The sequence below is a fragment of the Phyllostomus hastatus genome, unplaced genomic scaffold, assembly GCF_019186645.2.
Source record: "Phyllostomus hastatus isolate PE091 unplaced genomic scaffold, TTU_PhHast_1.1 phas_contig_17, whole genome shotgun sequence".
Lineage (NCBI taxonomy): Eukaryota > Metazoa > Chordata > Mammalia > Chiroptera > Phyllostomidae > Phyllostomus > Phyllostomus hastatus.
Window position 1 is genome coordinate 33,345,955 of NW_025333664.1, and position 23,083 is coordinate 33,369,037.

A 23,083-nucleotide genomic window follows, 5' to 3' on the forward strand; every position below is an offset into this window, starting at 1 on the left:
TAAAGACAAGGAGAAAAATCTTGACGGATGCTCATGTGCGCGCGCGCACACACACACACACACACACACACACACACACACACTTAGTTATCTACAAGGGAGCTCCAACAAGACTGCATCTGATTTCTGAACAGAAACTTTTTAGGCCAGAATGAATCGGCATAAAATTGTCAAGGTGATGAAAAGTAAGGATCTACAACCAAGGCTACTTTGCCTAGCAAGGCTAGCACTTAAAATTGAAGGACAGGCTTCCCGCCAAGATGGAGGTGTAGGTAGACACACTGTGTCTCCTCGCACAACCAAAAGAAGGACAACAACAATTTAAAAAAAAAAAAAAACAGAACTGACAGAAAATTGAACTGCATGGAAGTCCAACAACCAAGGAGTTAAAGAAGACACATTTATCCAGACAAGTAGGAGGGGTGGACCCAGGCATGCAGGGCACCTACTGTGGAGCTGGCAAGGCAGTGGATTGTGAAACAGGCTGTGGCACACAAGGTGGCTGGTAGACCTAGCGGTCCCACATTCGCAGGCAGATAAACCAGGCAAAACTGGGTAGTGGGACAGACCCCTCAACCCAGGGTCCCAGAGAGGGGACGTAAAGCCTCAAACTACTGATTGAACATACCTGTGGGGGCTAAGGTGCTGGGAGAAACTCCCAGACTCACAGGAGAGTTCGCTGGAAAGACCCACAGGGTCCTAGAACACACACAAGCCAACCTACATGGGAATCACACCAAAAGTGCACAATTTGCTTGTGGGAAGCAGGGGAAGTGAATGAAATCAGGCAAAGAACAGAGCAAGTGCCATTGTTCCCTCTCAGAACCCTGCCCCACACACAGCATCACAAACCAGTGACATGCGTTACCCTGCCCTGGTGAACACCTAAGGCTCCACCCCCCACTACATAACAAGACACATCAAGACAAAAGAAATAGCCCAAACGAAAGAACAGATCAAAGCTCCAGAAAAAATAAAACTAAGTGACAAAGAGGTAGCAAAGCTATCAGATGCACAGTTCAAAACACTGGTAATCAGGATGCTCACAGGCTTGGTTGAATTTGGTCGCAAATTAGATGAAAAAATAAAGGCTACACTAAGTGAAATAAAGGAAGATGTACAGGGAGCCAATAGTGATGGGAAGGAACTAGGACTCTAATCAACGGTGTGGACCAGAAGGAAGAAAGAAACTTTCAACCAGAAAAGAATGAAGAAACAAAAATTCAAAAAAATGAGGAGAGACTTAGAATCCTCCAGGACATCTTGCCTCCAACATCTGAATTATAGGGGTACCAGAAGGGAAAGAGGAGGAGCAACAAATGGAAAGGTTATTTGAACAAATAATAAAAGAGAACTTCCCCAATCTGGCACAGGAAATAGACTTCCAGGAAGTCCAAGAAGCTCAGAGAGTCCCAAAGAAGTGGGACCCAAAGAGGATCCCACCAAGGCACATCATAATTACATTAGCCAAGATTAAAGATAAGGTGAGAATTGTAGAATCAGCAAGAGAAAAAGAGACAGTTAGCCACAAAGGAGTTCCCATACACTGTCAGCTGATTTCTCAAAAGAGACCTTATAGGCAAGAAGAGGCTGGAAAGAAGTATTCCAACTCATGAAAAGCAAGGACCTACATCCAAGATTGCTCTATCCAGCAAAGCTTTCATTTAGAATGGACGGACAGAGAAAGTGCTTCTCAGATAAGGTCAAGTTAAAGGAGCTCATCATCACCAAGCCCATATTATATGAAATGTTAAAGGGCTTCACCTAAGAAAAAGACCAAAAACATGTATAGTAAAATGACAGCATAACTCACAGTTATTAACAACCACACCTAAAACAAAAATGAAAACAAACTAAGCAAACAACTAGAACAGGAACAGATTCACAGAAAAGGAGATCACATGGAGGGTTAGCAACAAGGGAGGGGGAAAGAAGGGAAAAAGGTATAAAGAATAAGTAGCATGGATGGTAGGTACAAAATAGACAGGGGGGCAGTAAGTATAGTATGGGAAATGTAGAAGCCAAAGAACTTATATGTATGACACATGGACATGAACTAAAGCAGAATGTGGGTGTGTAGGGTGGAGGGGAGTGTAAAGGGGAAAATGGGACAACTGTAATAGCATAACCAATAAAATATATTTTTTAAAAAAATTGAAGGAGAAATAAAGAGCTTCCCAGACAAGAAAAAGCTGAAGGAGTTTGTTACCACCAAACCAATACTGCAACAAATGTTAAAGGACTTGCTTTACGAGGAGTAGGAGAAAGAGGTCGAAGAAGGGAGGAGAAGGTGCAACATGAAGAGGAGGACAGAAAAAAAGAGGAAAGAAGAAGGAGAAGAAAATAAAAGAAACAAGATAAATAGTTTAAAAAATACATGGCAATAAATATGTATCTATCAACAATCATTTTAATGTAACAACTGTAATGCTCCAATCAAAGGCATAGGGGAGCTGAATGGGTAAGAAAAAAGGCACATATACATGCTATCTACTCCAAGAGGCCCAGCTCAGAATGAAAGGTACACACAGACCAAAAGTGAAAGGATGTAAAAATATATTTCATGCAATTAGAAAGAAAAGCAGCTGGGATAACAATAGTTATATACCACAAAATAGACTTTAAAATCAAGGCTACGGTAAAGACAAAGAAGGACACTACTTAATGATAAGGGAACAATCCAACAAGAGGATACAAACCTAGTAAATATTTATACATCCAACATAGGAGCAACTAAATATGTAAAGCAAATCTTGATGGACATAGAGAGACTGACAGAAATACAGTCATAGTAAGGGATGTTAATACCCCATTGACTTCAATGGAGAGAAATTCCTGACAGAAAATCAAGGAAGAGACAGAGGTCTTAAATCACACACTAGATCTTCAGAGCGTTTTGTGCCAAAGCAGCAGAATACACATTCTTTTGAAGTGAACATGGAATGTTTTCTAGGATAGACCCATGTTCGGACAGAGCACAAGTCTAATAAATTTAAGAAGATTTAAATCATATAAACTATGTTAGCAAAATAACATATTATTAAACAATGAATGGGTCACAATGGCATCTGGAAGAAATCAAAAAGATACCTTGAAACAGATGAAAATAAAACACAACAACCTAAAGTCTGTAGGACACAGGGAAAGCAATTCTAAGAGGGAAATTCCTAGCATTACAGGCCTATCTCAAGGAATAAGAGAAAAATAATATAAAATATACTTTAAAAAGGAAGAAAAAGCTCAAATAATTTAACTTCACACTTAAATGAACTTAAAAAAAAAAAAAACAAAGCCCAAAGTGGGTATAAGGAAGGAAATAATAAAGATCAGAGCAGAAGTATGAATACAGAGTTCACAATACAAAAGATCAATGAATTCAAGAGCTGGATCCTTGAAAATCAAAATTGACAAACCTTTAAGAAAAATCATGAAGAAAAAAAGAAAGGACCCAAATAAAGAAAATCAAAAAAGAAAGAGAAGAAATAACAACTGACTCCAAAGAAACACAAAAGATTGTAAGAAAATACTATGAACAACTATATGCCAACAAACAGACAACCTGATCAACATGGATAAATTCCTAGAAACATACAATCTCCCAAAACTAAATCAGGAACAAACAAAGACTCTGAATGGACAGAATACACCTAGTGGAATTGAGGCACTAATCAAAAAAATCCCAACAAACTAAATCAGGTGGCTTCACAGATGAATTTTCCCAATCATTCTGAGAAGAATTAACACCTCTCTTTCTCAACTATTCCAAAAAATTCAAGATGTGGGAAGAATTCTAAGCTCATTTTATAAGACCAGTATTATCCTAATTCCAAAACTAGATAAAGACACTCAAAAAAAAACAACAAGAAAATAATAGGCCAATATCCATGATGAACACAGATACTAAAATTCTCAACAAAACAGTACCAAATCATATACAGCAATACACAGAAAAGATCATATACCATGATCAAGTGGAATTTATTCCTGGAATACAAGGTCGGTATTCACAACATTCACAATTAATAAATGTGACACACCAAATAAACAAATTGAAGGACAAAAGCCACATTATCATATCAATAGATGCAGAAAAAGCATTTGATAAATCCAGCTGCCAATTATGATAAAAAGTCTTAGCTAAGTAGGAATAGAAGAAACAAACCTAAACATAAAAAGGCAATACATGGCAATCCCACAGCCAGCATCATACTCAACAGGCAATAACTACAAGTGTTCCCTTAAGATCAGGAACAAGACAGGGATGTCCACTTTCATATCTCTTATTCAACATAGTACTGAAAATCCTAGCCAAAAAGTCACACAAGAGGAAATAAAAGGTATCCAAGTTGGAAAGGAATAAATAAGCTGTAATTATTTGCAGATGACATGATGCTGTACATAGAAAACCCTAAAGATTCTACCACGAAACTATTAGAACTGATAAGTGAAGTCAGTAAAGTAGCAGGATACAAAATTAATATCCAAAAATCAGTTATATCTTTATGTCAATAATGAACTATGACAAAGGAAAATTAAGAAAACAGTATCACTCATGATTCCTTCAAAAAGAATAAAATACCTGGGAATAAACCTAACCATGGCTGTAAAAGACCTGTACTCGGAAAATTTTAAGAGACTGAAGAGAAATTGAAGAAGATAAAAATGAGTGGAAGCACATACCAGGCTCATGGATAAGAAGAATAACATCATTAAAATGTCCATACTATCCAAAGAAATCTATAGATGCAACACAACTCCTATCAAGAGTCCAATGACAGGTCAAGAATGATATTAGGGAAGAAATCAAAAGGTTTCTGGAAACAAAGGATAACAAACCCACAACAACCCAAAACTTATGGGACACAGCCAAGGCAGTCCTGAGAGGGAAGTTCATAGCGATACAGGCCTACCTAAAAAAGTTAGAAACATTCCAAACAAGCAACCTAACCCTACATCTACAAGAACTCGAGGAACAACAACAAAGACAGCCCAGAGCAAACAGAAGGAAGGAAATAACCAAGATCAGAGCAGAATTAAATGACATAGAGACTAAAAGCACAATACAAAGGATCAATGAATCCAAGAGCTGGTTCTTTGAAAAGATAAACAAAATCGACAAGCCTTTAAGCAGACTCATCAAGAAAAAAAGAGAGAAGACCCAGATAAACACAATCAGAAATGAAAGAGGAGAGATTACAACAGATACCACAGAAATACAAAGGATTGTAAGGAATTACTACAAAGATATGTATGCCAAAAAATTGAAAACCTAGATGAAATGGACAAATTTCTAGAAAAATAGAATCTTCCAAAACTCAGTGAAAAAGAAGCAGAAAGCCTGAACAAACCAATAACAGCAAAAGAAATTGAAGCAGTAATCAAAAAACTCCCAACACACAAAAGCCTGGGACCAGATGGTTTCACAGGAGAATTTTACAAAGCATTTAAGGAAGAACTAACCCCTATCCTTCACAGACTATTCCAAAAAATCCAAAAAGATGGAAGACTCCCAAACTCTTTTTATGAGGTCAACATCATCCTAATTCCAAAACCAGATAAAGACACAACAAAGAAAGAAAACTTCAGGCCAATATCACTGATGAACATTGGTGCTAAAATCCTCAACAAAATATTGGCAAACCGCATCCAAAAGTACATTAAAAAGATCATACACCATGACCAAGTGGGATTCATTCCAGGGATGCAAGGATGGTACAATATTCGCAAATCAGTAAATGTAATACATCATGTAAACAAAAGCAAAGACAAAAACCACATGATAATACCAATAAATGCAGAAAAAGCATTTGATAAGGTACAGCACCCATTTATGATAAAAACACTCAGCAAAGTGGGAATAGAGGGAGCATTCCTCAACATAATAAAGGCCATATATGAGAGACCTACAGCCAACATCATACTCAATGGGCAAAAATTAAAATCTTATCCACTAAGATCAGGAACAAGACAAGACTGTCCACTTTCACCACTTCTATTTAATATAGTACTGGAAGTTTTAGCCACAGCAATCAGACAAGAAAAAGAAATAAAAGGCATCCAAATCGGAAAGGAGGAAACTGTCACTGTTTGCAGATGACATGATAGTGTACATAGAAAATCCTATAGACTCCACCAAAATACTGCTTGACCTAATAAATGAATTTGGCAAAACAGGGGGATACAAAGTCAATATCCAGAAATCAAAGGCATTTCTTTACACCAACAATTAAACAGCAGAAGCAGAAACCAAGAAAAAAATCCCATTTGAAATTGCAGAAAGAAAAATAAAATACCTAGGAATAAACCTAACCAAAGAGGTAAAAGACCTGTATTCAGGAAACTATATAACACTCAGGAAAGAAATCAAGGAAGACACAAACAAATGGAAACATATACCGTGTTCATGGATTGGAAGAATTAATATCATCAAAATGTCCATACTACCAAAAGCAATTTACACATTCAATGCAATACCTATTAAAGTACCAATGTCTTACTTCACAGACATAGAACAAACACTTCAAAAATTTATATGGAACCATAAATGACCCCGAATAGCTGCTGCAATTTTTAGAAAGAAGAGTAAAGTAGGAGGGATCACAATACCTGACACTAAACTATACTACAAGGCCACTGTAATCAAAACAGCCTGGTACTGGCATAAAAACAGGCACATGGACCAATGGAATAGAACAGAGAGCCCAAAAATAAACCCAAGTCTCTATGGTCAATTAATATTTGACAAAGGAAGCAGCAACATAAAATGGAATAAAAATAGCCTCTTCAACAAATGGTATTGGGAGAACTGTACAGCTACGTGCAAAAAAATGAAACTTGAGCTCCAACTTACACCTTATACAAATATAAATTCAAGGTGGATAAAAGACTTAAATATAAACCGTGACACCATTAAAGTCCTAGAAGAGAAAGTAGGCAGGAAAATCTCAGATATTTCACACAGAAAGTTTTTTACTGACATGTCTCCTAGAGCAAGGGACATAAAGGAAAGAATAAACAAATGGAACCTCATCAAAATTAAAAGCTTTTGCACAGCTAAAGAAAACAGTATCAAAATAAAAAGAGAACCAACTGTATGGGAAAACATATTTGCCAATGATACCTCAGACAACGGTTTAATCTCCAAAATATATAAAGAACTTACACGACTCCACTCTAAGAAGACAAGTAACCCAATTAAAAATGGGCAAAGGACTTGAACAGGCACTTCTCCAAGGAGGACATACAGAAGATCCAAAGACACATGAAACAACGTTCAATATCGCTAGCTATCAGAGAGATGCAAATTAAAACCACAATGAGATACCACTTCACACCAGTCAGAATGGCCATCATAAACAAAGCAACAAACAACAAGTGTTGGAGAGGTTGTGGAGAAAAGGGGACCCTAGTGCACTGCTGGTGGGACTGCAGACTGGTACAACCACTATGGAAAGCAGTATGGAACTTCCTTAGAAAACTAAAAATGGATCTGCCTTTTGACCCTGCAATTCCACTGCTGGGACTCTATCCTAAGAACACTAAAACACCAATCCAAAAGAACCTTTGCACCCCGATGTTCATAGCAGCACAATTTACAATAGCTAGATGCTGGAAGCAACCAAGATGCCCATCAGTAAATGAATGGATCCAAAAACTATGGTACATTTACACAATGGAATTCTATGCAGCAGAAAGAAAGAAGGAGCTCTTACCCTTTGCAACAGCATGGATGGAGCTGGAAAGCATTATGCTAAGCGAATCAAGCCAGGCAATGAAAGACAAATACCATATGATCTCACCTTTAACAGGAACCTAAACAACAAAACAAAGAAACAAGAAAAATATAACTAAAGACACAGAAATAGGGGTCAGACTGACAGTGACCAGAGGGGAGAGAAGAGGGAATTCCAGGGAAGAATGAGAAGGGTTTACAGGAACAAATTTAAAGGACACATGGACAAAAGCTAGGGGGAGGGTGGTAACGGGAGGGAAGTGAGGAGGGTTGGGTGGGTGGGATGGAATGGGAGTAAAAGGGAGAAAACTGTACTTGAACAATGATTAAAATAAAATTTAAAAAAAAAGATTCCAATGACATATTTCACAGAACTAGAAAAAATATTTCAAAAATTTATATGGAATCACAAAAGGCCCTGCATAGCAAAAACAATCCTGAAAAATAAAAACAAAGTTAGAGGAATCACACTACCTAATATTGAACTGTGCTAAGGCCAAACTGTTTTGTACTAATCAAAACAGCATGGTACGGGCATAAAAAACAGACACATAGATCAATGGAATAGGATAGAGAACTGAGAATTAAACCCACACCTTTATAGCCAATTAATATTCACCAGAGGAAGCAAGCACATACAATGGGCTAAAGATAGCTTATTCAATAAATGGTATTGGGAAAATTGGACAGACAGCTAGAGAAAAATGAAACTAAACCACCTTCTTACACCACACACAAGGATAAATTCAAAATGGATCAAATACTTAAATGTTAGACCAAAACCATAAAAATCCTAGAAGAAAACATAGACAGCAAAATCTCAGATACTGTTCATAGCGATATTTTATCAGATATCTGTCTCCAAGCAAGGGAAACAAAAGAACAAATAAATAAATGGGCCTACATCAAACTAAAATGTTTTTGCACAGCAAAGGAAAACATCAACAAAATAAAAAGACACTACACAGAATGGGAGGGAGAACATGTTTGCCAATACATCTGAGAAGAGGTTAATATCCAAAACTTATAAACGACTTACAAAACTCAAACCACCCAATTTTAAAAAATGGGCAAAGGATCTGAATATACCCTTCTCCAAAGAGGCCACACAAATAGCCAATAGACATATGAAAAGATGTTCAACATCACTAATCATCAGAGAAATGCAAATTGAAACCACAATAAGATATCATCTCACACCTTTCAGAATGGTTATCATCAAAAATTAACAAACAACAGGTGCTGGCGAGGATGTGGTGAAAGGGGAACCCTTTTGCACTGTTGGCAGGAACACAAACTGGTGTATCCACTGTGGAAAGCAGTATGGAGATACGTCTAAAAATTAAAAATGGATCTGCCTTCGACCCAGTGATACCGCTTTTGAGAATGTATCTGATGGAACCCAGCACACTAATTCAAAAGAACACAAGCACCCCTATGTTCATTGCAGGAAGCAGCCTAAGTGTCCACCAGTAGGTAAGTCAATAAAGCAATTATGGGACATTTACACAATGCAATACTACTCAGCCATAAAAAGATTTTACCCTTTGCAACAGTCTGGATGGACCTGGAGAACATTATGCTAAGTGAAATAAGCCAGCCAGAGAAAGACAAATACCATATGATTTCCCTCCTATGTGGAATCTAATGAGCAAACTGAGTAAGCAAAATAGAGACAGACTCAGAGAGCAGGATGACACCTAAGAGAGGGGACAAGTTAGGAGGTAGAGGGAGTGAGCAAAAAGGAAAAGAACTCATGGACATAGACAGCAGTGAGGTGATTTGGTGGGGGGGGGGGACAAATAAGGGGATTAAATGGTAATGGAAAAAATACAATAAATTTAAAATAAATAAATAAATAAAAATTTAAAATAAATATTACAATAAATACATTATCATTTTCAGAAAAAAAAAATGGAGTTTTCACCAACTCTCCCAAATGATCTCATCCTTTCTGCCCCTCATCTCATCTCTTATTCCTATTGCTCCCTTGCTAATCCTACCCCAGTCTCTTAACTCAAACATGTTATGGGGGCTCTGTCTCAGAGTCTTCATCCTGACTGTACTCTATCAGGCTCTCCCAAAGACCAAATTCACTCATTTATTTCAGTACCTGTGCTTGAGAAGACCTATTAAAACTGTACCCAACACACTGTACTCCCAACCCCTCTCATTTTTTTCACATTTTTTTTCTACCTTCTAACAACATACTGTGCACTTATAATTTACATATTGTATCTATTGTTTATTTCTGTCTTCCCTAAATAAACTATAAGCTTCACAAGAATAGGAAACTTTGTGTTTTCATTGATATTGAATATAACCCAAGCCTTTTAGAATAGTGCCTCTAAAGCATTAAATAAACATTGACGAGATACTAAAAAATAATAAAGTAGGGTGTCAAAATTCCCTAAAGGACATTTTCATTTTGATATATGCACCTTAGTTTACATTAAAGCAAGTCTAAAGTGATATAAAATAAAACACTCTAGGGAAACAAGACCAGACCTGAGGTTTGATGATTCACACCTTCAGTAAGCTGAGCTGTAGGCACTGCTACAAGCACTAACACAGCCAAAGTCCCCAGGAAGAGCTATCTGGGCGAGTACAGTGACATGAATTACTATCTTATGGATAAGAACTACCCATTTTCAAAGAACCAAGACTCCATAATCGGTGAAAAATTGTGTAATCTAGTGAGTCAGAAAGTTCTCAAGAATGCTCAGGGACCCCAATAATCAAATTCTTTATGAGATGAGAAAGATATATCAGAAAATTATAGTTGCTTTTTTGGACTTAAAAACTGATTTCCATCTACTTAACAAATTACTTCTTTGTTCATCATAAATATACAATATTGAGGGAAGACAAATGAGTAGCTATTGATTCAATAACGTTTACAGGCACATAAAGTATATAAAGGAGAACTTGCTGAATTGAGAAATAACATAACAACCAGATAATAATAATTTAACTCTTTAAAAACTTTCTATTACAGATATTTTCAAATATACAATACAGAGAATAGTGTATTGAACCAATGGATCATCAACCTTTTATCATCAATTATCAATAGACTGCTATTTCCATTCATTTATACCCTCAACCAAATTACTTTGAAGCAAATCCCAGATATCATAGAATTTCAAATATAAATATTTGCATGCATCTCAAAAAATGACTTTTTTATATATTTTTTAAGATTTTATTTATTTATTTATTTATTTTTTAGAGAGGGGAAGAGAGGGAGAAAGAGAGAGAAAGAAACATCAATGTGTGGTTGACTCTCACATGGCCCCCACTGGGGATGTGGCCCGCAACCCAGGCATGTACCCTGACTGGGAATCGAACCTGCGATGCTTTGGTTCCCAGCCCATACTCAATCCACTGAGCTACACCAGCCAGGGCTTAAAAAATGACTTTTTAAAAATAACCACAACATAACTGACACCTAAAAAATTTTAACAATAAATCCTTAGACTCAAAATATAGTCAATATTCACATATCCCTGGTTGTCTTAAAAAATTTTGCTATTATTTTTGTTTTGTTTTTTAAACTGTTTGGTTTGAATGAAAATCCAACTAAATCTACCTTCTGATTAGTTGATAGGTCTCTTATATTTCTTTCAATATTTAGGCTTCAAATTTTTTTTCATGCTGACAAAACAAAAGTAGTATATTAAAAAATTTGAATACACTTATGAACTACAATAGATTAAACAGTATTTTTAAAGAGACAATACACTAGGATACTCAGGGAATTGGAATTTTTTTAAAAACTGCTACAGGATACAGTGAACATTTAGGAAAGATTTCTGCTTCCAGACAAGATGGAGTAACAAGAAACAAATTTATACTCTTGCCTGAACCCATGAAAAAAAAAATCAGATAAAATATAGAAAACAACAGTTTTTAAACATTACACACTAGTCAACATAGGACAGTGATCCTTGAGAGAAAGGAAACAAACAAGGTAAATAAACCCTGTCACTGTCCCAGCTTACTGCCTAGAGTTTCCAAGCCACAGCATAATAAGGTTAATTCAGGAAGAGCCCAGCAGTGTCTGAGTTGGGCATCCAAAGAAGCCAAGACAGCCAGAGTTCAGGAGGCAGAGTGCCAGAGAAGAGAGCTGCACAGAGAAGGGGCTCTGGAGAGCTCCAGAATCTCCCTCTAGTCTTCAGCTGACTAGAGATAAGTGTATGTATAAGAAATTACCCAAATCCTGAGAAAGAATAATGTGAAAGTTTTAGAGGAAACAATCCCCAAGTTCATACAAAGCCAGAAACAGCTCCTGTTTCCATCAGTCAAAGTAAAAGACCTCATTATAGGTGCATCTGTTACAGTACTTAAAATGGTTTGGCCTGGATAGCAAAACAAAATTAGTTCAAGGCTAAATGTTTCCCCAGTCACATGTAACAGTATAAAGCAAGACCTGAAAAGATGAAACTGCCTTTCAATAAGTTAACCACATCCTAGAATAAAGCTCAAGAATATTTATTAAAATACAAAAATACCCAGCACCAAATAATGTAGAACTCACACTGTCTGGAATACAAAAAAGAATTACCAAGCATGCAAGGAGCAGGAAAACATAATCTATAAAGAAGAGAGAAATCATTCAATTGAAAACCACCCAGAAATGGCAAAAATGATAGAATTAGTACCAAAGATTCTAAGTAGAATCTTTGATGAATCTTTGATGAGTTACAACTCTATTCATATGTTCAAGAAGCTACAGGAAAGATTAAACATGTTAACTAGATATATGGAAGACTTTTTTTTAAATGAAAACTGAACTTCTGAAAGACAAAAAACTACAATGTCAGAAATAAAAAATAAATTGGATGGGATTAACATCCAGGTGACTGGATATTGCAGAAAAATAATTACTGAATTTGAAAACAGCCATGAAAACTATTCAAAATGCAACAAAGAGAAAAATGAATGAAAAAGGTAAACAGCCCCGATCAGCATGGCTCATGGTTGTCCTTGGCCTGCAAGTTAAGGGTCGCTGCCTGGCTTGCAGTCAGGTCTTGGCTAGCATGCATGCAATAGGCAACCAAACCAATGTTCCTCTCTCTCTGTCCCTCTCTTCCCCTCTCTCAAAGACAAATAAATAAAATCTTTTAAAAATTAATTCACTCATTAATTTAAAAAGGGGGGAAGATAACAAATTATCAGTGATCTGTGGGACTACAATTGGTACAAGAGATCAAATAGATGTACATTTGGAGTCCTAAAGGATAGAAGAGAAGGGGAGATCAGCAAAAATATGTGAAGAAATAATAGACAAAACTTTCCCACATCTCATGAAATATATATTCCTGTTTATCAAAAAAAAGCAAAACAGGCCAATATCTCTCATAAACATAGATGGAAAAATTCTTTACAAATTATTAGCACATTGGATCCAACAATATCGTAAAAGGATAACACATTACAACCAAATAGAATTTATCCCAGGAATGCAACTGTTAATTGAACAGCTAAAAACCAATTGCTGTATTAACTAAGAAAATTATAAGATCATCTCAGTAAATACAGAAAAGCATTTGAAAAAGTGTAACACCCACTCCTACTGAAAACTCTCAGCACACTACACAAAGAAGACTTCCTCAACACAAAAAAGAGCCTCTATGACTAATCTATAGTGACCATTATATTTAGAAGTAAATGACTGAATGTTACTTCCCTAGGATCACAAACAAGGCAAGAATGTCCTAGCCAGTGTAATTAAGAAAATGAAGTTAATCAAAGGAATCCAGATTTGAACAAAAAAAGTAAAACTAGATCCCCAGAAGATGTGACTATCCATGTAGAAAATCTTAAAGAATCTATAAAAGTGGTACTAGAACAAATTAATTTAGCAGATTCCTGGGACAAGAATATCACTATAATAAAAATCAATCATTTTTCTATATGTTGGCAATAAACAAATGGAAATTAACATATGCAATTTATCACAGCATCAAAAAGAATAAAGTACTAAAATATAAATTGGATAAAAGTTGTGCAAGACTTGTATGCTAAAAACTATAAAACACCTCCAGAGAGGTTAAAGAAATTCTCAATAAATAGATATGTTGTAATCCAAATCAAAAATCCAGTGTCTATTTATAGAAATTAAGAGGCTAATTATAAAATTCATATGAAAATGCAAAATGCCTAAAATAGTCAAAACAATTTCAAAACAAAGAACACAGCTGAAGAACTATGTACATGAGAAAATCAGCTAATTCCAGACAAATGTAGCAACATATTATATCATTTTAACAGAAAAACAGCCACCACTTTTCCCATGTATCTTATTTTTGTAAAATATAAAATATTATAAATGTCCCCTTTGATAATTGCCTCATTTTATTTCTTCATTTCACCCTTCCAAAGGTAATCACATTGCGTTTGGTAACCTTCTTTCCAGCCCTTTTTTGTTAAAAAAAAAACAAAACTATTTTTCTACACCCTGAACAATAATGGATAGTATTAGTCTCTGTTAATTTTGCTACTCTAAATAAGATGAAAATATTATCTCATTTTAATTCACACTTCTTTGATTAATATGAGTGGGCACCTTTTTGTGTATTTATACACCATCAATATTTTCTTTTCTATGAATTATCTATTTGTATCCTTTATAAATTTTTAGAATTTTGGGTTATCTTTTCCTTATTTTTTATGCTACTTAACACTGTGGAAATAAACACTTACTAGAAATTATCTTAGTCATATTTGCTTTTCCATACCCTTGCTTTATTGAACAAGAATATTAAAAATTAATATTTCTTTGAAAATTTTTTATAATCAACACTTCTAGTACCACAATTAAACACTTAAGAATATGATTAAAAGGATAACTTTAATTTATTTAGGTAAAAGGATTCAAGATTTTTCAAAACTATATTAATTTATTTTCTATGACTTCAAATTATAAGTAAAATAAAGTGATTCCTATAGTACTGTTTTGTTATAAATTTCAACACAGAACATTAATGTAACCTTCACAGCCAGGTGTACTGAACAAAGACTGATTATGAGCCAGCACTGAGACATATATGTGAATAACGTTAGGCATGCTAACAAGATGGTGGTTATGTTTTGTGAACAGACAAATTTATGAAACTATGAGGGAAAAATAGGGTATCAAGGATTTGCTTTAAAATACTAGGAGAAAAAGGAGATGCACAAAATGGATTAAGAAAAAAATCATTTTTAATTATTGGAGCTGGATGACAGGTTCATGAGGGCCCTTTACAATGTTGTCTCTACTTCTATAAATATTTGAAAAAGTTCAAAGTGTTTTTAATGAAAGTTGTATATGTTAATGCTGGAGAAAAGATGTGATCTGATTAATCTTAGTGCCACGATGTATTTCTGCAGAAGAGAAAAATTAAGTATATTTATTTTAACAACTCCTCAAGATTAAAAATTAGTTTAGACTCCAAACTGGAATACACAAGATGCTTTTAAAGTTTCATAATAAAAAGACCCCAGTTGAATACTTAGTAACAGCAAAAACATCCCTATAATCAACAGCAAAAGCAAAACTTAACTCTCATCTCTTTTCTGCTTTAATTCATAATATTCTATTCCATCCAGAGGTCTACCAAATATACAAATTGTTCCAAGATGACAGAATAAGTGAGTCTTCAACTCTAAGGCAAGGTAAGGCTGATGTATAACGACAGCATCAAACTTCTGTGGGTAAAAATAGCCTTCCAACATTGCATGAAACAAATCAAAGATGAGAGAAAGTGAGACAGAATAGAGGTTACCAGGGAGGAATTCGGCCAGCTGAGAGCTTGCCCTTCTGCCCTTCACACAAGAGTCTGTTCGCAACTGAGACTGGGTTCTTGATTCCTATAAAATAAAATTGGCAGAAAATGGAGTCAAAAAAATTTTTCAAGTTTCCCTGTCAGTTTTGTCACAATTTCAATGAAACAACTTTCAAATGTCTTAGAAAACTCTTCTTTTATATACTAATGAAAACTCTTAATTATCATGAACAGATCAAATTAACAAATACATGAACACTTAGTAAATGCAAAAAAGAACAAATATAAAACATACCTTCTCATGTTTGTTATATGCTACAACATATACTAAAGACTGAATTTTAAATAACACATATTTAAATTGCATTCCTTTTTAATAGATTTCAGAATGGAATGGAAAAATGAACAAAAAAGTGGCATTAGAGGACTTCTGATCAAGATGGCAGTATAGGTAAACACAGCTCACCTCCTCACAGAGCCACATCAAAATTGCAACTAAAATATTGAACTACCATCACACAAAGGTGTCAGAAATCAAGTTGAATGGAAGTCATACAACTACAGAATAAAAAAAACACATCCATCCAGACTTAAGAGGGGCAGAGATTCAGAACAGCTGGTCCCAAATCCACATCTGATGAATAAAAGTTTAGGAGGGATATTTCAGGAGTGAAGAGTCCCAGCCCCACAAAAGGCCTCTCAGTGTAGGGTTCCAGTGCCGAAGATAAGACCCCAAAACTTCTGGTGACAAAAATCAGCAGAGACTGAGTCAGTGGAAGAAACTTCTAGAGTCCTAAATATTTATTCTTAAAAGATCTACACATGGTCTTACACAAACTCATTCCTTCTGAGCTCCAGCAACAAAGTAGCAACTTGAAAGGTACCAGTGGCATACAGGGAGGAAGTGAAGGGTCTGGCATTAAGGCGAGAGCCGGGGTACAGCTTTTACCCAGACAAAAAGGCAAACAGAGGCCACTGTCCGTTTTCTGAACCATGCCCCCACAGAACCACAGACTCAGCTGGCAGAGGCCATATCTTAGACTCCATCAGTCTGGTTAACATATTTCACCCCACACTAAAGACTCTGTCCCACCTAATTTACAGGCCCACCCAAGCTGTTAACAGAGACGTTTCCATATGAATGCCTGGTCTTGGCTCATATTTCACTACTTCCTAAATCCCCTCAAACAAGCAACAGCCCACCTCAGTGAGTCTCCAGCCACTCTCACTAAGTGACTCCAGGCATGGCACTGTGCCATGCTAAGTGACATTAGCAGCAGCCAGCCTAGATTCAAAGCTAGCCTTCACCTGGGAATCTCTAAGCCCAGCACAAGTAGAAACCATCTCAGACTGCTTTATAGCCCAGGCAGGGTTGCCCCAGTCAAAACAAAGGTGGGGACTGACCTTGCCCCGCACAACCTGGGAAACACCAGAGCTTGCCCATGCAGTGCACAGCTACAGACCGTGTTGGAGCACCAACACCCTGTCTCTGCACAGCTGATCCTCCAAAGAGAGAGGATGTTGGTGGTCAGTACTCAAAACCAGTCCTTGCCTCTGACTAGCCTGGGTAAATCCCTCCCATTGATCTGCCAGCAGCAACCAAGGATCCACTTAAGAGGGGCATGTTCAGCCCCCAGGAAGGGCATACCTTGATAGGAGAGGCTGTGCCACTGGACACTAAAAGACCCCTACTACATTAGGCTACACTACCAAGACATGGAGTCAATGTAGCGCTACCTAATACATAGAAACAAACATAGGGAGGCTACCAAAATGAGGACACAAAGAAACATGGCCCAAATGAAAGAACAGATCAAAACTCAGGAAAAATACCTAATCAAAATGAAATAAGCAATCAATCAGATGCTGAGTTCAAAACACTCATTATAAAGATACTCAAGAAACTTATGAGGACCTCAACAGCATAAAAAAGATCCAGTCAGAAACAAAGGATACACTCATTGAAATAAAAAAAAATAAAAAAAAAACAATTTACAGGGAAACAACAATAGAGAGAATGAGGCTGAGAATCAAATCAATGATTTGGAACATAAGGAAGCAAAAAATAACCATGCAGAACAAGAAGAAAAAGAATCCAATAAAGCAAGGACAGTGTAAGCAGCCTACTGGACAACTTCAAGAATTCCAACATTTGCATCATAGGTGTGCCAGAAAGAGAAGAGAAAGAGCAAGAAACTGGAAAACTATCTGAAAACATAATGAAAGAAAACTTACCTATGTGTGAAGGAAAGAGACATGCAAGTCCAGGAAGCACAGAGAGTCCCAAAGAGGATGGATACAAAGAGGCCCACTCCAAGACACATCATAATTAAAATGCCAAAGGTTAAAGATAAAGAGAGAATCTTAAAAGCAGCAAGATAAGAAGAGGTAATTACCTACAAAGGAGTTCCCATAAGTCTGTCAGCTGATTTCTCCAAAGAAACTTTGCAGGCTAGAAAGGATTGGCAAGAAATATTCAAAGTCATCAAAACCACAGAGCTACAGCCAAGATTGCTCTACCAAGCAAAGCTATCATTGAGAATCAGAGGGCAGATAAAGAGCTTCCCACACAAGATAAAGCTGAAGGAGTTCACCATCACCAAACCATTATTATATGAAATGTTGAGGGAACTTGTTTAAGAAAAATCAAAACTATGAATATTAAAATGGCAATAAATACATAACTATCAAAAACTGAGTCTAAAAAACCAACTAAGCAAACAAGCAGAAGAGAAACAGAATTAAAGATATGGAGACATTGGGATGGTGGTCAGTGGGGAAGGGGTCTGAGGGAATGGGGGGAAAGGTGAAGGGATTAAGGAGCACAAATTCATACAGAATAGGCAGGGGATGTTAAGAGAAAGTATAGACATTGGAGTTGCCAAAGAATTTATATGCATGACCCATGGACATGAACAAAAGGAGGCGTAATCACCAGAGGGAATGTGGCATGCTGGTGGGCAGGGAGAGGCACAAAGGGGGGAAATTGGGACAATTATAATAGCATAATTAATCAAAAAATCACATAATAAATTAAAAAATAAAGTGGCATCAGCAATCAAAACCATCGGTTTCCTTTAAAGAATAAACATAAGAACAAACAGCTTCAAATTTACCTTGGCTGAAAAATTAACAACCAAATATTTTAAATCTCACCTGCAAGAGGGACTGAATATAGAGGAAGTCCTGGAAATCAGACAAGAGTGGGTAGAAGAGACCAAGTATACTATATACAAGATTGTAATCTAAAGTATGGTTCACACTGTTTTCAGGAGGAAAACAGAGGAACAACAGAGCAGTAAGTATTAGTGTGAAAACATTATCTGGATGACAATGAAAATGATAAATATGACATTGATGACAATGACAGCTTAGTATCTAATAAGTGCCAGGCCCAGCACCAATCCCTTAAATTTAATTAGATTATTTAATTGATCCCTTCACTCTATCACAGAAATATATGTATGAAGCCTATCTCATTACTGAGGAAACATTTGCACAGAGGGTTAAGTCACCTGTTCAAGATCCCAATGCTGAGGTTTTAACAGAGGCAGCAAGTGCCAGAGAATATGCCCTTAACCACTAACCTATGGATGCCTCTTAGGACACTACTAATGCAAAACAAACAAACAAAATCAGCAGTGGGATATAAAGAGGCTGTAAAAACTAAAATGAAGACTAACAGATTGACATAAAATAAAACTGACCACATATATTTAGCTAAATACCAAAAACTGTCACACAAAAATGTGAAATACCAAAGGAAGAGAAAGCTCAGATCTCTGAGCTCTTAAAATATATTTATTTATTTTAAAATTTATTGCTGTTCAGTTATAGTTGTCCCACCTTTTGTCCCATTGCTCACCCCTTTCTGTATAAATGATTCATTATTATAGATATTAATAATTGCCGAATTAATAAATTCAAACCTATTCAAAACTTCAAAAAGATTTCTATGATATATGAGAAGTTAACTCAAATTTATCAAGAAGAGAAAATTTTGGAAAAAATTAAGAGGTATTCACCCATGAGATACCATTTTTACTGAAAGCTATTCTAAAGAAAAGAGTGTAGTTTGAGTATAAAATATACAAATATATCAGCTGAATAGAGTTCAGACATAGACATATGTGAATTTGTATATCTAATACATGATATAGATAGTATTCTAAATAACTAGGACAAGAATAAGGTATATATGAGAGGTAGGAAGAACACCGAGTGCTGGGAATCAGACTGTTTTATTACCGTACCAGCTATCAATTAAGTGGTTCTCAACTATAAATTCACCCTTTGTTGCTTGATCTGTGAAAATGGATATGGGCCCTTTAAATGTTTTCTTTGCCAGCTGGCACACTGATATACTTTGTCAGTAGAGGGCACTGGAGATACACTGAGGAGAAAAGGATGGCTTGCTATCCAGGCTCCTGGAGAGAACCAGTTTTGCACCACTATTTGGCCCACATAGGAGTCTCCAGTGCTAAGTGACGGCAGGGTGCAGTTTTCTGCAGTGCTAGCTACCACGTGTTTTCACCATTTCCCAATTCAGGCCACAGCAGCACACCTGACAGCCCCAGGGAAAAAGAGGACTCGACCTAACTCAAGTCACTGATTCCCACATCTTCTCCTCAGCCTTAGAGTCATCATGGTGAAATGCCCTGTCTAGTTGACTGTCTAATGAGCCAAAAGCCCAATCATTATACTGTACTTCACAGGTTTGCTTCCCATGGCTTCCTAACATCTGTGTGCCCACCTAACAGGCTAAACTCACTTAACCCCCACCCCACCCCACCCCACCCCCTGCAAGATTGTTTCTGATCTCACAGTGACTATGGATGGCCTGGGTACCCCAGCAACTTCTCTGCCAGACAGTGGGCTGCAACCATACCTTCTACAACAAGGTCCGAAACCCCTTCCAAGTTTCTCTCTCTTGGGTATCCTCCTTCAGCCATAGGATACACTTTGAGTTTTCTTTCCATCTTTTTGTAACCACTCTCCTATCACTGTTTAATAATTCTTTATATTAACCTAATCCTGTTTAAATTACTGTGTGCTTTCTGTCTCCTAGTTGAACCCAGACTGATCGAATACTCTGGGACAAACTACTAAATCTCTCCTGTGTCTCAGTTTCTTCACCTATAAAATAGGAAAGAAAAACACTGACTTCATAATGTTATTGGGAGAACTAAATAACTTAATATATATGAACTACCAGAGAAAAATGCATAGTTTGTAATAGTTTTCCAGTAAATGATAATTATTATTGTTGTTCCTCAAAACATTATATAGGAACAATTTTTTGATCATTTCAGAAAAATAAACAATAACTTCAAGAATTAAATAAAAATATACTATACATGTATTAAAAGAAAATATGGGTGACCATATTTATAAGTATAAAAGAGAGAAACCTTAAGAAATGCAAATTATAAAAGCCACAAAAGAGAAAGTAGTAAGTCTGACAAATAAAAATTTTAAATTCCAATATGATAGAGCACATTATAAATAGAGTTTTAAAAGGCAAGCCACACAAGAGGTATAAACAGTTCATAGAAAAATGTTAATGGCCTTGAAATATAGGAAACATCATAGAACACCAATAAAATTTCATAATAAATGAAAATAAAACTAATTGAAATACTCTTCCCTACCTATGACACAAATCATAAAAGATACAGAATATCACAACAAATGAATAATCAAATAGACATAACTAACATGTAGCACACACACCCAAAAAATGCTAAATACATTCTCCTTTGAAGTTGATATGGAACATTTATCAAAACACACCAAAATCAGGGCCATAAAGCAAGTCTCAAAAAGCTTTAAGGGCTTGGAATCTTACAGCACATGATCTCTAACCACAGTGAAATAAAACTAGAAATCACTGAAAGCTAACTAAAAAGTCTTCAGCCAAATACATTTGAATACTCATCTGAGAAGGACAAATTCCTTGAAAAAGACAAACAGAAAGAAAATACAGCCTTATAACTATAAAAGAAATTGAATCCGATGTTTTAAAACTTCCCACAAAAACTCCATTAATTTAGAAAAACTAATAAATTCCTCCAGTTAAAAGGAAGTCATTCCAATCATACACAAACTCTTCCAAATATCAAGAGGAAAAAAAATCCTCGGCTCATTTTATCAGGCCAGTCATGCCATGATTCCAAAACCTGAAAAAATTTTATAAGAAAGAAAAATTAAAGCCCACCTTTTATGCAAAGATAGAGTTCAAAAATCTTAAACATAAGCAACATATAGAAAAATAAAAACTTATAACCAAGAAGATTTTATCCAAGAAAGGAACATAAATTTCACCATATTTAACAAAAGAGAAAAATTCATCTCAGTAGATGCAATAAAATACTTAATAATATTCAATACCCATTGATAATAAAACCATTAGCAAACTAAGATTAGAAGAAAAGTTCATTATGATAAAGAGCATTATGAAAATCCTACAACTAAGCAGCATACAGAATGAAATATATAAAGCTCTCCCTCTAAAATCAGGAACAAAGCAAAGATGTATACTATTATCACTTATATTCAACTTTGCCCTGGATGTCATAGCCAGTATAATCCAAGAAAGAAATTTAAAAATTTAAACATTGTAAAGAAAAAAGCAAAACTGCTATGATTCACAGGCAATATAATTGTGTATATAGAAATTCCAAGGGAATTTATTTTAACTTTGATATGCACTGAGAAACAAAAAAAAATTTCAAGTGACTCACTTCACTGGGATATTCACTATATTGACGTGGTCTGGAACAGAACCACAATAATCGCAAGGTATGCATATGTCATTTGAATTTTTAACAATAAAAATATATTGTTTCATATAATTATAAATTATTCCAAATAATTATAAAATATGCTAACACATTTTATTTATTTATTTAAATTATATTTTCTTGATTATGCCATTACAGTTGTCCTGAATTTTCCCCCTTTGCCGCCCTCCACCAAGCAACCCTGACTCCCTCAGGCAATCTCCACACCATTGTTCATGTCCACAGGTCATGCATGTAAGTTATTTGGCTACTCCATTTCCTACACTGTACTTTATAGCCCCAAGGCTATTCTGTAACTTCGTATTTGTACTTTTTAATCCCCACATCTCTTCATCTATTCCCCAACACCCCCTTCCCATATGGCAACCATCAAAACACTCTCTGGATCCATGATTTTGTCTCTGTTCTTCTTGTTTCCTCAGTTGGTTTTTTAGATTCAGTTATTGAGAGTTAGTATTTATTGTCATTTTAATGTTCATAGTTTTGATCTTCTTTTTCTTAAACAAGTCCCTTCAACATTTCATATAATAATGGTTTGGTGATGATGAACTCTTTCAGCTTTATCTTGCCTGGAAGCTCTTAATCTGCCCTTTGATTCTAAATGGCAGCTTTGCTGGGTAGAGCAATCTTGGCGGTAGGTGCCTGCTTTTCATGACTTTGAATATTTCTTGCCAGTCCTTTCTAACCTGCAACGTTTCTTTGAGAAAGAAACTTTCCCAAATTTCTATATACACAATTATATTGCCCATGAATCATAACAGTTTTGCTTTTTTCTT

General features: G+C 35.8%; 1 protein-coding gene across 7 annotated transcripts in view; it reads right to left on the reverse strand.

Annotated features, from left to right (window-relative positions):
• TASP1 (taspase 1) overlaps positions 1 to 23,083 on the reverse strand; it is a 295,111-nt gene that overhangs the window by 216,558 nt on the left and 55,470 nt on the right. For all 7 annotated transcript variants that reach the window (XR_006785060.1, XM_045833625.1, XM_045833624.1 and 4 more), the window contains one exon: positions 15,505 to 15,589. Coding sequence is in view for 6 of the 7 variants with exons in the window: in XM_045833625.1 (XP_045689581.1) it covers positions 15,505 to 15,589 (85 nt within the window). In the remaining variant the exon portion in view is untranslated. The remainder of the gene's footprint in view (positions 1 to 15,504; positions 15,590 to 23,083) is intronic.